Raw genomic sequence first — 16,756 nt, 5'->3', positions numbered from 1 at the left:
TTTTGGGGAACTGAGTAACTTAAGCAGGTGGCTTAGGTATTATTACGCTGGTAGTATATAGTGTGTCATATTGCATGTATAGCACATGGCTAATGAGGAAATATCGTGAGAAGGTTGAGGGTGTCATTTCGTTTCGGTTCAACAAGTACGCCTTTAAACTCAACATTGTTTGTATGAGTTTTACTTTTGATACAGCCAGTATCAGAAGTGGAAGGGGGGGGGGGGGATATCAAGGAGCAAGGAAGCAAAAACCATGCAGCCGCGGCTACACAAAATGTGGAGTGATGTGGCCTCGTGGTTAAGGGCATTGGATCCGTGGTCTGCAGGTAAAGCTGCAGGTGGTGGGTTCAAGTCCAGCTTGGGGTTATGGTGCGTGTGCCCTTGGGCAAGGCACTTTGTGCTTCTCTCCACCCATGGGTATACCTGCGAAGGTACGAACCGTATGTGCTGATATTGAGCTGCCGCAGAAGTGGTCTCGTGGCCTGACGAACAGGGGTAATAATTGAAAGGTGCATTGACACCTTAAGGCGCTATACGGTATAAGGCGCTATATAAGCACCACGTTATTACAATTATTATAAAATAACCTTCCCACAAAAAGAAAGAGAACGAAAAATAAAACTCTGAATCACATAAGCTCGTAAGTTGGCGCCATGACAAAACTATACACTTACAACAAGTTAGTCGTGTTTGCCACGTGGACGAACACAGCTGTTTCGGCTGTTTGAAACGACTTTGTGACACGTGATTAAGTCATCATGACGTCGCATAAAATTGAAATACATAACATATCCCGGTCTAGGTACTGCAAGCTAACAACAAAAATTGCTTCTGCATAAAACAAGAACACGAAAAAGGAAACTCCCAATAACATGAACTAGTAAGTTGGCGGCATGCGGACAGGAGTACAGCAACAACGAAAAGCAAAAGGGCGCACGCGAGAAAAGAATAAGCACACAACAAACAAACAAACAAACAAACACCCCAACGAACGAACAAACGGAACGAATAAACAAAATTGATTCAAAACTATATCAAATTGTTCGTTATACAGTTATTAGCATAACTGTATGATATTACGAAGCAAGTGATTAACTTAAAAATTTGATCAAAACATTAAAAAGCTAAACGTGATAAAGCGAAATCGGAAACGAAGCCGAGCTTTGAAAAAGGGCCATCAATGTCGTCATGTTTATTTTTAGCCACGGAGGCTGCCTGACCTAAGATTCATCAGGAATAGTCAGAATCTTTTGGCCTGGGAACCAGACTAACTAAACGCACGCTGTAAAACACGTGATATACTGATAGTTTTCACGTACGTACGTGAAACTCATCGCGTACGTACGTGAAACTTATCGCGTACGTACGTGAAACTTATCGCGTACGTACGTGAAACTTATCACGTACGTACGTGAAACTTATCATGTACGTACGTGAAACCTATAACATCACGTACGTACGTGAAACATATCACGTACGTACGTGAAACTTATCACGTACGTACGTGAAACTATCACGTACGTACGTGAAAAAAAATAATAAATGTGTGGCGGTAATACGTTTCCGTAGTATACCATGCAGGTTCATTTTGTCGTAATACACGTCACGAGTATCGGTTACGAATCGGGACAAAGAAATAAACCTACTTGTGCTCAAGACTACTTAGGCAACCTGCATGCGCTGTACTGTGCGCATGGTATATCTGCGTGCAATGAACATCATGGCAGCGCCCACTTGTCTGGAAAGCGCGAGTTGAGACTTTTTTCTATCAAAAAACGACTGCAATTTCTGAATAAACTTCATGATAATGAGAGTTATCACACCTCTTTACGGCAAGATAAAAGTTATTTTTTTTTAGAGCGAGCTGATAATTATTATTACCGTTTAGAGCGGATAGTTTTACGTGTTTCCTGGTGGATTCCCTATACGTACGGGAATGCTGGTGGGCCGTGTTGTTGGTAAGGTACTGTATACGGACTGCAGCTGCATTCCACCGTCACCGAACTGGGCATTCGTTAGGCCTATGTTTTTATTGAATGGAAAATCAATATTTTAAGATCGAAAATTGGGGTAGGTGCACTGGGTGGGTCAAAACAATTAGGAAAAAAACAATCGGAATTTAAAAACATCGAAAATTTTGAATGACCGCTTAACGCGTAATTAGGACGTTGACATGTTTTATGCTGAGCTTCTGTTGCCCGTCAGCACATCCTTTGACATCACGCAGGATGTGATCTGATCACAACAAATGGCTTTTTCTTGTCGATATATTACTGAAATCTTTAGTATTTTACCTTGCCGCGAAGTTACCGCACAAAACTGTTAGGTATTGTGATTTGTTTTAATAAAAATGGATTTTTTGTACTAGCTGAATTATTATCCACCAGTTGACTAAACTTTGACCAGAATTTCAACTCAGTTAGTCATTCTTTCAGGGGAAATCCTTGCATCAGACCATTTGTACTTATTTGCTATACCCCCTTTTTGGAGGGGGATACATCGGAAATCCAGAATTCAACGAGAAATCATGGTCATTGGCACAATGACATAACTTGACATGACATATTTTTTTTGGAAATTTGTAAAACCTAAAAAGTCGAAATGAAGATAAATATAATTGGATTAAATCATAGAAATCGAGCAGTGAAACGTTTGCTGTACTCAGGACTGACAAAAGGAATTTAACAGACAAATTAATAGGCAATGTAAACAAATAATTGATTTCCATTTTTCAATAGTGAAATAGTAATTAAATAAACCCAGCTTTGGACATTTTGTTACTTACATTTTGTTCCAGTCGCTGTTCCACTTTGAGCCCCCCAGTCTCAGGTAAGGTAACGGGCTTGGATAAACTTGCAATTTCATTATTTGTTCCCATTTTTTGTTACTGAGCAAAAAAGTGAACAAAATACAAGGAATAATCTACAAAGTTTGCTCCTGTTCAAAACCCACGATTATACACTTACGGGCAATATAAGGTGCTTTCCAAGGCGATACATGCGCGAAATGTAAAGAAAAGGGACACGTACCGGCCGATGGAACCAAACCGGGCTCAACTTATTTTTTTTTAAAAGGGCACTTGTTAAACAAAAAGGGCACATGTTAACACAAGAAGGACACTATTAACAAATATTGGGGGGGGGGGGTAAACAGCTGGGGAAAAAAGGGCATTTGAATGGAAAAGGCAGTCTTTAAAAAGTATTGCCTACAAAAATCCCACACTTTTCCATCACTGCTGGTGTACTTCACTTTCATTCTGTGAAAAGCCTAAATATGAACCCAATAATCTCGGTAAAATCTTAATATTCACGTTTGACGGCAAAAAATAAACACTTTATCACGTGAAATTATACTTTTCAAACTTACCGGAATTAGCTGTTAATTAATCCACAAAAGGTGCTTGAAAAAAACACCTTTCCACTCCATAGAAAAAAAATAGATTTTTCACATGTTGTTTCTGGAATTATTTGAAGTTGATTGGTGCTTGAATTATTTCTATTGCAATTTGTTCTAGGTCAAACCGTCAATTTACCGGACTTTTCTATTTACTGACCCGTTACAAATAATAAGATAAATTAAATTTCGACTCGATTTCTAGATTTTATTTTGAAGTGTGCATACCGTGAACTCTTTTAATTGCGCCGTGAAGTTATTATTAAGGATCACAATCATGATGCTGTATTATGCCAGTAGACTTATAATTATTGGGGTTTTTTCAGCTTTGACCAATGAGAGCTTAGAGATATATTTTGTGATTCAATTAAAACATTTGGGATTTGTTTCCTGGGGCCTTCCACATTTCGTGGTCCGGTGGCCTCCTAATAACGTCATCCGGCCCAGATTATGAATAAAAAGTAATGATTCCCGTAAGCGTATATTTCCCGTTCACTGAAACATAGGAATACCTACAATAGTTTTGTGTTGACATTTGTGTTTACACTTTAAATCCTTTTGGTGTAACCCCCCCTCCGACCCCCAAACCTATCAAAACTAAACAAACCAAAACAGACAAAATGTGTTTGTAGATCCTTTTCTGTTTGCGCATTCACTCAGTAAAGTCGAGGAAAAATTGTGTTGACGGTAACGCCTTAAACATTATTCGGATAGATAGGTACGGAAAAATATATATTAGAATATTTTATTTGTTTATGCATGTTTGTCGGTCCTTTGTACTATTGCATTTCCTTTGGGGTTCCTTTAACATTTTTTTTTATTAACTTGCTTATTTACTAAAGTAACACACACAATAACTCTTAGGGAAACTTTATAATTTAGAATGTATGTTATATTTTAAATTGTTGGTCAAATATGGCAATAAAAAGTTTGAAGTCGGCAATCTGGCCTCCCAAATTCAGGTAGGTTGGGTTACCGTCAACAACACACCGTTTTCTTTAGCCTAAAGCGTAATAAAAAAAAGACAAATCATTACAAATGTAGTCCGTTATATTTCCAAGGATTCCATTGAAAATACATAGATATTTCGAAAAACAAACAATCAAACAAACATATTTTACAGAACTAGCACCAACTACAGAATTAGCAACAACTACAGGGCTACCAACCACCACGGAGCTACCAATCACCACAGGGCCACAGACAACCATGGGGCTACCAACCACCACGGAGCTACCAACCACCACGGAGCTATCAACCACCACGGAGCTACCAACCACCACGGAGCTACCAACCACCACGGAGCTACCAACCACCACGGAGCTACCAACCACCACGGAGCTACCAACCACCACGGAGCTACCAACCACCACGGATCTACCAACCACCACGGAGCTACCAACCACCACGGATCTACCCGACACCACGGAGCTACCAACCACCACGGAGCTACCAACCACCACGAAGCTACCAACCACCACGGAGCTACCAACCTCCACGGAGCTACCAACCACCACGCTTTTTGAGTGGTGGTGTGACTGTCTATCAACCACCGCAGAGTTACCGATCGACCCGTGGTGGTGGTGTGACTGTACCACGGAGCTATCAACCACCACGGAGCTACCAACCACCACGGAGCTACCAACCACCACGGAGCTACCAACCACCACGGAGCTACCAACCACAACGGAGCTACCAACCACCACGGAGCTACCAACCACCACGGATCTACCAACCACCACGGAGCTACCAACCACCACGGATCTACCCGACACCACGGAGCTACCAACCACCACGGAGCTACCAACCACCACGAAGCTACCAACCACCACGGAGCTACCAACCTCCACGGAGCTACCAACCACCACGCTTTTTGAGTGGTGGTGTGACTGTCTATCAACCACCGCAGAGTTACCGATCGACCCGTGGTGGTGGTGTGACTGTACCACGGAGCTACCAACCACCACGGAGCTACCAACCACTACGGAGCTACCGACCACCAAGAGGTTGTGGTGGTGGCTACAAACCACCACGGGGCTACCAACCACCACGGGGCTACCAACCACCACGGAGCTACCAACCACCACGGAGCTACCAACCACCACGGAGCTACCGACCACAACGAGGTTGTGGTGGTGGCTACCAACCACCACGGGGCTAACGACCACGGAGCTTTCAACCACCGCGAAACGACCAACAACTCCAGGGTTACCGACCACAGCAGAGCTACAAGCCACTACAATATTAACCGAGCCTAGCGAGGATGCTGGTAAATTTCTAATTCATTAATCAGACCTTCACGTACTATGTCAGTTGACAGATTTGGAGTCGGCATTAAAGTCTGTGACATGATTTTTTTTACAGCTGCAGCAGATCCTGTCTCAAATGAAGGCATATGCCAATTCACTTTGACAGCTTAAGGTATATTGTTCGGTAATTAAAAACAGAAACCTTTCCTGTACATGCATAGCCAGTACATCAATTCTTTGGTATGATTTGAGGTTTCCAGTCGCTACTCGACCACCACTTCATGACAATGGTTTGTTATTTTACTTTTGTTGCCAGATAACGTGTCTCCAATTCTCATCTGCCCATCAAATGCTGAAGTAACTCTTGATGCTGGAGTAAGCAGTGCTAGAGTTGAATGGTCACCAGATCTACCGTCTGGTAGCGATAATGTTGACGGAATTATCGACACTGTCGTGTGTAGAGACGAGGGCAATGCATTAGTGGTATCAGGTGGTGTTTACGCAGAGGGGGTAACGATAGTGACATGCACAGCCAGAGATTCATCTGGAAACGAAGGAACGTGCAGATTTACTGTCATAGTTCAAGGTAAATGGAAAGTGTGTTCTTATAATAACGGTCTCAACTACTTATGTCGATCTGGACCTGTTTAATACAGTCCTCACTCCAATTGTTCTCATTTGCATATCAGATGCGGATACTGGAAATAACACTGCTATTATTGCAGTGATTAGTGTTCTCAGCACGCTGTTAGTCCTTGTGGTCACAGTTTTCATTGTGCGTTACGTCAAGGCAAGGATTCAACTGAGAACACAGAATGCTGAGGGTGTGAACTCGTCAGATATTGAAATGGTACGTCTGATAAATCCCCCCCCCCACATTCTTTGTCATAGGGCATATAAATATTAGATTATTTTGATTGAGACTCCGAAATCCTGCGACGTTTAGATAAGATTCAAGGTTTTAGGTAGTTTTAAATGCAGTTTTAAATTTTAGAAGGTGTGTATGACAGCGGCGTAGCTAAGGGGGCGGGGGGGGGGGGAGCAGTCGGCCGTTTTCAGGAAAACCCTGTTTTTTTCGCGATTAACTGTTAATTTAAGCGTCCCTTGGAAATAGAATAGCGCCAATTTTTGTCTGACAATGACGATGATGTCGGCTTTGAATAGCGTCCCCCCGGGATGATGGTGTCTCTCCCCCCTTTGATTTTACGGAGGCCAGGTGTCCGGTGTAAAAAAAAACCTGTCTACCTCTTCAACACGGATGTCATTTTGTGCGTCCCCCCCCAAAAAAAAACCCCCTGTAACATCCAGCCCCTACTCGCCCCCTCCCCCAGGATGAGAATCCTGGCTACGCTGCTGGTGTATGATATAAAACTCTGTGGATTGAAATATATTTTGTTCACAAGGAAGCAGTTGCTGGTAAAAGAAAAAAAGTGAGGCTATTATTCGAAAATATATGTTCGTTTTTGCTGGGCGCATTTTTTTTTTAAAGAAAAGGGTTATTACACTCTTTACGTTTGGTTTAGTGGTTTAACAGGTTCAAGGAAAGTTGTAATCCCCAGGATATTGTTATAGTTATTTTGATGACAGTAATATCAAAACATACGACGAGGTTATTTCCCTCTTTTGCCTAAATTCTGCTGTTGTGCGAAAGGAAGTGTGTTAAAGAAATGTAAAAATATGCTGTCCGCTTCAAAAGACGGAAAGTTTAAAGGGAATGTACATCATTGGCTTTTGCTGTAATTTTCAGAAATGGAGTATTTGAGGGGTTAGTAAATATATCAATTATTGTTACACTGACATGTTTGAAGTTTTATGTTCAAAAATGCTGGAAAAACCAGGAAAAACAAAATTGTTCAAGTAGTCTGGTTCCCTGACTCCACTAAAGATGAAATGGATCAATTTATAGTTGCCAGAAAATTGTAAGGTAAGGGAACCAGTCTAGCTGGCCTGCACCCGTTCATGAACATGTAACTAATACCAAAGAAAATTTGGACTGAAAAAAGGTAAATTTGGAGCAGTAGTTGAAATATAGTTAGGTTTTTCCAACGGTGGTCGGCCGACCACCGTTGGAAATGTATACAAAAATACCATTTTCTTGAAAATTGACTTCACACCAGGTGCCATAATTGTACAGGATGCTTTAGACTCTCATTTACCAACATCCTAATAAGGTATTTCTTAAAAACTTGGTGGTTTTATTTTTCGATGTTTGCAAATGTTGTATATTCCCTTTAACACCGACATCTTCGACTGCATCTCTGCAAATAATCGACGTAGTTATATTCTCCTTTCAACAGAATTTAACCACTGTTTATGAAGACAAGATCACCCCAGAGGGTCAAACATCTACTGTTTATGAGGATGTCGGCCTCCCATCCTGGGCCGGTATGTGGGAAATCCTGTGGAGCAATCTAGGTGTTGATGATCACGTCCTTGGCAGTGGTAACTTTGGAGAGGTCCGATTGGGTACTGTGCTTGTTGGTGGGAAGAAGACCCGATCTGCTATCAAGATACTCAAAGGTAAAATGAACCACACTTCTTCACATTGTTTCTGTGTTATTAAGATCAACGTGCATAGCCCGGGCCGTGGTCAGAATTGTGATTCCTTCATACATAAATATAGACAGAATTCATTCGCGTATCACGAAAATTACACTGAATTATCAAATCATAAGGATCGGCTGCCTTTTTTTGTGTGCTCCTTTTAAATGTAAATTTCGATCTTTCATACGAGATGTGGTATAGACAAAGTGGCATAATTATGTTGATAACATTTAATGTTCTGGTCACGCCATGCCATCTTTTACCGCAAATGGTTCTCTTCGGCACTGCATGTATATCTCTTGAAATACAGGGTGAGTAAAGAAGAGCGGAACCCAAACCCCCGAAATTATATTATATTATTTTAAAACATATGTGGCACCAAAAATAATAATAAATGGAAGCCAACTTTATAATGATACTTTTAGATGAAAACAAAATACTGAAATTACCATTTAAACACAATGACCGTAAAACCTCTTTCGTCCAATAATGCGATTTCAAGAATCGTCGTCACAATTGTCTTCAAACACCATCAGCGATAAAACCTCAGTTGAAAAGTTAAAAATATTCAACAAAGTCCTTTTGAAGGCCCGTCTTAAAAAAGTGGATTTTATAAATAACACTGTTTGCCTAACCAGGGTTTTCAATAAAGATATTGTGTACTACAGTTGTTGACAGTTGTTGAAAAAAAGTATTCTGTGTCATTTTCTTTGTTGTTCCAAACTATCAGAATACATAATAAATTTTTGTTTTTTGGACGAAACAGGTTTTACAGTCATTGCGTATAAATGGTGATATACATATAATGGTGATATACGTATATATTCTTTGAACGGATTGAGCAATTACAGTATTTTTTTTTCATCTATAAAGTAGCGTATGAAATTGGCTTTCCAGTAATTTTTATTTTTCGTGCTACATATTTTTTTTAATTTAATATGCAATATTATTTTTGGGGTTTGTGTTCCGCTTTTTGTTGGACTCACCCTGTAGCAATGGTTTGAAAGTGTTTACATATACTATTTAATGTGTGCGAAATAACATGCAAAAGATGCTTGCAATAATGTTTGGAGTGCCCAACGGTTGCTTGTCGGCATGACGCCACCTGACACATGATTTATATTTGGTTGCGTTTTTGCAGTAGGAAATGTGCACTGATGTTCCAAAAATAAAAAAGACACGTCTCTTACTGATTATTTACAAATATTGTAAGTAATACCTTTTGATGATGACAATGATGACATAATTATTTGTACTTGTTTCAGGACAAGCCTCAGCTAGTGAACGTGCCGACTTTATGGACGAATTCCGTACCATGTCCTCCATCGGCCACCATGAAAATGTGGTCTCACTGCTCGGTGCTTGTCAGCATGACGGTAATCTGAAAATATCCACGAAATTTAGGCTTACTTTATAAAAAACTAGCGAAAAGTATTGACCATAACTGCAGCTTTTTTTGTGAACTTATGCCTGACAATTTGCCCAAATTTTCCTGAAAGTAAATTGATTCCTAGATAATATCTAGAACCCAGAAACCCAGACTGTGACATTATTCGAAATTAAATTATTGTTAAAAGAATACTGGAAACATTTCCCTGAAATGTTTTCTACCCTCAAATTTCTAATCCAGGGATTTCCATCATCACTATTGTTTGGAAACACTGATTGACAAATTTATTTGCTTTTATCTCAGACGTCCTGTACGTCGCTCTAGAGTATCTTCCAAACGGTGATCTGCAAAGCTATCTGAGAGCGAATTTTTCGACGTCCAACTCTAAGGCTGCATTGACGTCAGACCAGCTTGTCACATTTGCTGTGGATGTTGCCAAGGGAATGAAACACCTCGCTGAATCAGGGGTAGGCCTGCGCGTCCTTTCATGGTCTTAGATGAAAACATAATAATGACATTTGGAACTTCTGCGATCGAATTCATTCATGCTTTTGTACCGATACAGGTTATACATCGCGATTTAGCAGCGAGAAATGTTCTGCTTGGGGAAGGATTAATCGCAAAGGTTTCCGATTTTGGCCTGTCGCGTGGAGAGGATATCTATGTTCAGACGTCAACTGTGAGTTTCCTTTATATATGAATCATTTTTGTGTTAGTATATTGCGCCGTTCGGCAAGTTGCGGGATTGTAACCATTGTGGGGAACCATTCGAATGATTGGTCCTGTTATAAGTTATCACGAATAATGGCCGACGGTCCTTTGCATACAAAGCATGATTTGTATGTATGAACTTTCTAAGAAGGACATGCTAGTATGTGTTCTACATAACCCCCCGAGGACCGACACGAGAAGGAAGAACAACAGATCCTTTCAGTCCTCGGGAGTTGGGTCTGTTGTTGCAAACGGTCCTCTGTAGTAAGTCTGTGTACATAGTGGAGAGTGTTATGTAACAGCGACAAAGGGAAACACAGAGCATTGTCCTCAAGAGTATAGTAAAACAAGAGTTGTATGTACTGGTACGTGTGTTGGGTTGAGTATGTAAACACCGGCAATCGTAGACCTAGGACAAAAGGATTAGGGCACAAACTATACGTCCACGATTGACCGAACGTCCACCATTGAAAATCGTGTACAAAACCAATGAGAACTGTTGCTAAAAAGCTTGAGTACAAACAAAGGAATAAGGATTAGGGACAATGGGGGGGGGGGGGGGGGGGGTCCACGATTGCTGGTGTTTACACAGCTGTCTGGGTTGGGGGCGGGGGGGGGGCCTGATGGATACTTTCGAAACCTTCCTGTAAACAGCTTTGTTGTTTTTGTTGAATATACTCCTAGAGACGTGTTCCTACCCGCTGGCTGGCAATGGAATCTTTAAGACACCAGACCTACACTACTCAGAGCGATGTGTAAGTTATTATCGGTTATGCCACAATCGAGCCATGCACACTTTTTTTTTACCCCTATTCGTCTGAGAGACATGGGTTGAAAATTGTGGTGAAATCTGTAGAGGGCGACATGGCGTGGTTGTAAGGGAATGTTAAAGGAATTGCGCATGGACTGTTTGAAGGTTCGATAGATTCGTTTGTGATGACATGGGAATTTTTTTCTTGCAATAATCTTGCCCAGTGTTTTCGGGTCTTTCAATATATTTAACTTTAATTCATTTGAAAAGAGAATTTGTGAAAATAGCCCACGGATTTAACAGTTACTAGGACCTAAACTGAAAGACCAATTTTAAAATCTTCCACAGGTGGTCGTTTGGGATCCTGTTATGGGAAATAGCAACCCTCGGTAAGTTCCTTTTTTCAATTCAATCTAAATATCGATCTATAGCGGCTACAACGCTTTGTTGCTTTAGAATTCATCACTTGATAGTTTCAAACCATGCTGAAATATAGGCCTACATTAAAAAAGAAGTCATTGTAACGAGTGGCTTAGGTGGTTTCTCTTTCTTCCCTTTTTGTACTGAATACAAGTGGCCAGCCAACCGTTCTACGACTAAGAACTATAAGTCAATACTTGATTGACTAAGAAGTCACTGAGTTTGAAATATCCTATATTTAAAAAAAAATCGTCTAGCCGACTAGGTGAAGCTGTGTAGTCTTTTCCATTCGTTTTCTCTTGAAGGATGAAACCCGCAATTGCTCCAGTGGAGATGCCATTGGTAAATGAGTTATATGTGAACAATCAATAACAATACAATAGAGACGTACCAGTATATAAAGTGGTCAAGATAGGGGAAACATTTGGGAGAGTTGTGCCTTTGATGATACAAGCATCGTGTTTGGCACACAGTCATGAGAGAGATAATTGGCTGTAGGGCCATCGCAGATTTGTTCATCATTGTTCATCAATGTTCATCACTTTTTGAAAATGGCTGCCATTGCTTGTTATTTTATATATATTTTGTCAAAGGACAAATATGCGACTGTGTGCCAAATGCCATTACATATCTGCGTAACTAAGAAAGTCAGTTCGTTGTTTAAGTAACAGGGATTAATCGCATAATGTGACGTTTGTTTCATCTGTCTGAAGGTGGAACCCCGTATCCAGATGTCAAGAATGCACGATTTTTAGCAGACCTGTTGAAGGAAGGATATCGCATGTCTAAACCAAGAAACTGTGACGATGAAATGTAATGCTGTTGAATTATTTTTTTATTTCGCCATATCAGTTCACTGCACATTATGACTGAGGACATTAAATGACAAGTGTTTGTACTGCACTTGCTCAGCATCTCTTCGAGTAATATACACATATTGACTGCTTCGACTGGTATAGTAAAACTAGCCTCCCGAGGTGATCCATGGAGCATTCTTTTTTTTTCGAGGGGGAAGCCGAGGGAAAATAGAATGCTCCATGGATCACCGAGAGGGGCTAGTTTTTTTTATACTACAAGTTAAATCAGTCAATATTTGTTTTATAACACCTCACCCACACATTCTGCTTGATTTTAAGAGATAACTGTTTAATTTAATATGAATACAATTAAAATGTATTTCCTTTTCATTACGAAATTACTTGCAAATTTACCTGAACTTTTTAAAAAACCACCCTTTCACGAAATGTTTGAACCCAGCTCTGTAGCGCTAGCTGCGCTTTGGGAACATTATGCGCTACGCGCAACGCGTACACCCGTATGTATGTTTAAAAAAAAAACCGGTTGCTATGCGTATGGTACTTGGGTCGTTATGCGTATAGTACTTTGGTTGCCATTCATACAGTCTTTTTATTTTGGCTAAGCAGCAAGATAGCAAAAAAAACGAATATCATGTGATTCGCTCTCGGCCAATGAATACAGAATCTGTGGGTGAGTGTTATAATGGTGTCACAATGGGAGAACCCATCTTCTTGAAAATTATTTTCATAATACAAAAGGGAACACCGGAATAAACGTGTTTAAAGACTACAACTGAAAATTGTATTGCAAGTGGGAAAATATTTAATCAAATCTAACAAGGCAGATCAAGCCTCCATTGAGTATCGAAATAATCATTTTATTACCATTTAGAAGCATTTTGAAGCCATTCAAAACATTCCTATTTCTCCCAAAGGCAACAACGTCAATTCGTCCACTGATGTCATTATTTCTATTCATCTTTTTTTCGTTACATATACCCAGTGATTGGAGGTTTGAACTCTTCCTGTCGACAAATGACATGGTTATAAAATAGGGTGCCCCTAACATAAAACATGTTTAGAATTAATTCATTTGTTGTTTTTTTATTCTTTTATCATACAGATACAACATGATGATCCTGTGCTGGAACGATGATCCGAACAAAAGACCTACGTTTACTGACCTGGTATCCATCTTGAGTAAGATGGATGCAAATAAACTAGAACATGTGAGTTCAAAGTTAATTCACAAAAGTAGTTTTCATCAGAAACAGCGAGTGTTGACGTTAAATGAAGCACAAGGTGTTATGCATTTCTTCATTCAGTTTTGCACACTTCTTGTGTTTTAAAAGCATACATTATCCTACCTCTTTAACCATGTGGATTATCTCTAATCGATCGAGGAACCTGATATCCTTTACCCCCGGGTATTTTTTTGTCTCCTCCCTTTCCCCTTTTTGCGACCTCGAGGGGGAGGGGAGTCAACCCACTCCCCCACGACCCACTACTGATACCGATGACTTTTATGATACATGTATATGATATCATATCATTAACACATTTTCATATTTCGCTTTTACCCAGACCTACATGGCCGTGGATCCAAAAACATATGAAAACGTGGTTCGATTGGAGCTCGACGACAATTAAGCCAGATACCGTCACGTTAGCAAAGTGTGTTCACGTGAGTGATGATGAGAGGGCTAGGGCAACCTGTCCAAATGTTTTTAGTTTTTCTTCCTTTCGATCCATAAATGTAGTAAGAAACCTATTGTAGTTTGTATCGGCATTAAGTTAGTAGCTGCGGCCCGAGCTGCTACGACAGAAATACGTTTTATAGTGGGCAGTCATTTATACTTCGGCATAAAGTCAGGATTTGATGTTCATTCGTAGTGTTTATTTCATTCTTGAACCAAATGATTCTCTCAAACAAATAAGGTCATCCATGGTGTAAATATTGTAATCGGCTATTGGTACTGATTGAATTGTCTGTCATCCATTATTATCCGTGTTCATGCAGATTGGTCTTAAGCAGCTTCTCTGAATTATAGTTCACGAGCCACTTTTTCCCCGGTGAATTAAATCCATAATAGTTTAATGAATATTAAAATTTAAGGTAAAACATTTGCACTTGTTTACACAGACATATTTTCAGTTGTATTACTTAAATTCAGAGACATTTCAAATAAGAGGTTCATTGTCAAAATATATACACCTAGGGTAGGAGGACTTCAGACGACGGAATACACTTAGAAAAAATTACATTATGCTTATGATAAAAAAATCGCGATCTAAAATCGTGAAATGTAAGCCTTCGAAAAGATCGAGTTATGACAGAAGTGACTCCTTTTCAAACTACATAGGCCTATATTTCAATCTTTGATCGGTTTTCACTCTGAATCTATTCCCTAGTTTCACTCCTTGGAATTCGATGTGGGCAATTCCATGATAATTCACGTTTCATTTGGATTGGGTTTCCCGTTTACTCTGTGCTATTATTTTATAAAGTCAAAGCATTAAGGGTAGGTTTTTCTCACAGAAGTCCCTTGCAATTAAGTGACTAAGCTACCAATACGGCAATCAAAATAACATCCTGTTGGTTTAGCAATACTTTTTTTTTTATCGGTAACTCACGTTACAAGAAAAGGACATGGCAACAATTTAAATACCCTGCATTTGAAAGTTTCCCCTGCGCACTGATGGGGGGAACAATCGGTTTAGTGCCCTGACATCAATATGATACAAGTCATATCCTACCATTTCAATTATTAAAAAAAATAATTGATTGATCGATTATATAAAAAAAAAAAGCTAATAGATTTCAATTTTAAAAAAAATATTCAATCAGAAATTTCTAGAGGGATATATTGCGGGAACTCACGTTCAAGTTTGTCCGCCCGTCTTTGGTAAAAAAAAAAAGAGTATTTGGTAGAGTTAATACCTTGATTCTTGAATTGTTGGTCGTAGTATCACCGTGTTGTGTTCGCCCAAGCCATTCATACTTCTCCTAGAAACGATGAGTCTGTATTTTAAGATTTTTCTCGCTTGTGGATTTGCACAAACACATGAACTTATTGTACTCTTTCATGGAATTGTAAATAAGTAGCCTCCAATAAATAGACTCCATTGTGGCTCGAATGTTTCAACATTGATAACTCTGTATGTGAAGCAGCAGACATTATACTAACATATTAGTTGTATTAGTTACGATTTAAATCTTGTTTAAAATTTAAAGGGGATATGCTTTGTTCAATAATAGTGTACTTGTTTGAACTCTTTTTTTATACACGTTTAAGCTTTAGGCGTATGTTATATTCAGTTTTGTATCAAGCCTTATGGTAAAGTTATAAAGATATTCGTGAAATGTTTAGATTAATCATAAGTATGCAGTTTCGTTGATAATAATATTCAGCCAGATATATATTATTTAAGCTCTTAATACGTCCAGAAAGAAAAAAAAACAATAGCACAATGCGTTGTCAAAGCCTCAATGGGTTACGGTAAACTTCACAAAGTGTGCCCACGACCACACGATTTTTGTTAAATACATATACTGCAAGGAGTATCACTGGGACCTCGGCGTTGCATACAAACACCGCTGAATGACAATCATGTTCAGAATGCTGATAAGTGACTGGACACGATATAGAGTTGCACACCTGTAAATATGCTTAAACCCATCCGCCGAGCTCATGAATAAAAGTTTTACTTTCAAAATATTCTATTTTAGAGAGTTCTGAGAGCCACAAAATTGGGGAACGGAAGAGATATCGCAATCTGGGCCAGACTTGGGGCTTCCAAATCTGAGCATTTTGGATGCAGTTGGGCTCGAAATTGCCGCTATTTGCCATGTTGTAAAGGGATCGTTTTTCAAGATGGCTACTTTCCGTTTTGGGAAAAATAGGTGTCTTTTTTGGGTGAGAAATTCTCGAAAAGTCAATGGTCAACCCACCAAAAACTGAAAGGAAGGTTAAAGAAGGCATGTTGATCATCATTTTTCTGTGTAGCTTAAATGCATGTGAGAGTTTTGAGTCCATTAAACACGAATTTTAAATTATAGGCATTTAGTACGAAAGCCCGTTAGTGCCAACATTTTTTGGGGGGAGGAAGTTTTTTGGGGGGGAAATTTTTAATATTTTAATTTTTTTTTACGTACTTGCTGTCAGCGGCGCCTTTCCCCTGAGTAGTCTGGTTCCCAGATCAAAAGATTCTGACTCCTCCTGATGAATCTGGAACCAGACTACTCAGGGGAAGGGCGCCGCTGACGGCAGGTAGGTAAAAAAAAATCCCCCCAAACCCCGCCCCCCCCCCAAAAAAAAAAAATTACAAAAAAAACCAAAACATTCCAAAAAAAAAAAATCAAAAGAAAAATAATAAAAAAAATGCCCTGAAATCGTTCTTGTTTATTATGGACATGAAGTACGGCAATGCCCGCGTACCAAACCTTCGTTTCGTAGTGTAAAAAAAAAAAAAACAATTTCCAAAAAACAAACAAACAAAC

At 39.5% G+C, this 16,756-nt stretch overlaps 1 protein-coding gene across 1 annotated transcript; it reads left to right on the top strand.

The window, feature by feature from the left end:
• The first annotated feature begins 4,602 nt into the window (after positions 1–4,602).
• LOC119742849 (ephrin type-B receptor 1-B-like) lies at positions 4,603–15,711 on the top strand. Its single transcript, XM_038219050.1, has 12 exons — positions 4,603–5,662; positions 5,959–6,228; positions 6,332–6,492; positions 7,940–8,162; positions 9,452–9,562; positions 9,880–10,043; positions 10,142–10,255; positions 10,972–11,042; positions 11,387–11,427; positions 12,172–12,271; positions 13,379–13,484; positions 13,840–15,711. Exons 1-12 carry the CDS (start codon positions 4,603–4,605, stop codon positions 13,903–13,905), a joined length of 2,487 nt encoding a protein of 828 aa, XP_038074978.1. The 3' UTR covers positions 13,906–15,711.
• Positions 15,712–16,756: the final 1,045 nt, after the last annotated feature.

This window comes from Patiria miniata, unplaced genomic scaffold (assembly GCF_015706575.1).
Source record: "Patiria miniata isolate m_02_andy unplaced genomic scaffold, ASM1570657v1 HiC_scaffold_6, whole genome shotgun sequence".
Classification (NCBI taxonomy): Eukaryota; Metazoa; Echinodermata; class Asteroidea; order Valvatida; family Asterinidae; genus Patiria; species Patiria miniata.
This window is presented reverse-complemented; position numbering and strand designations above follow the sequence as displayed.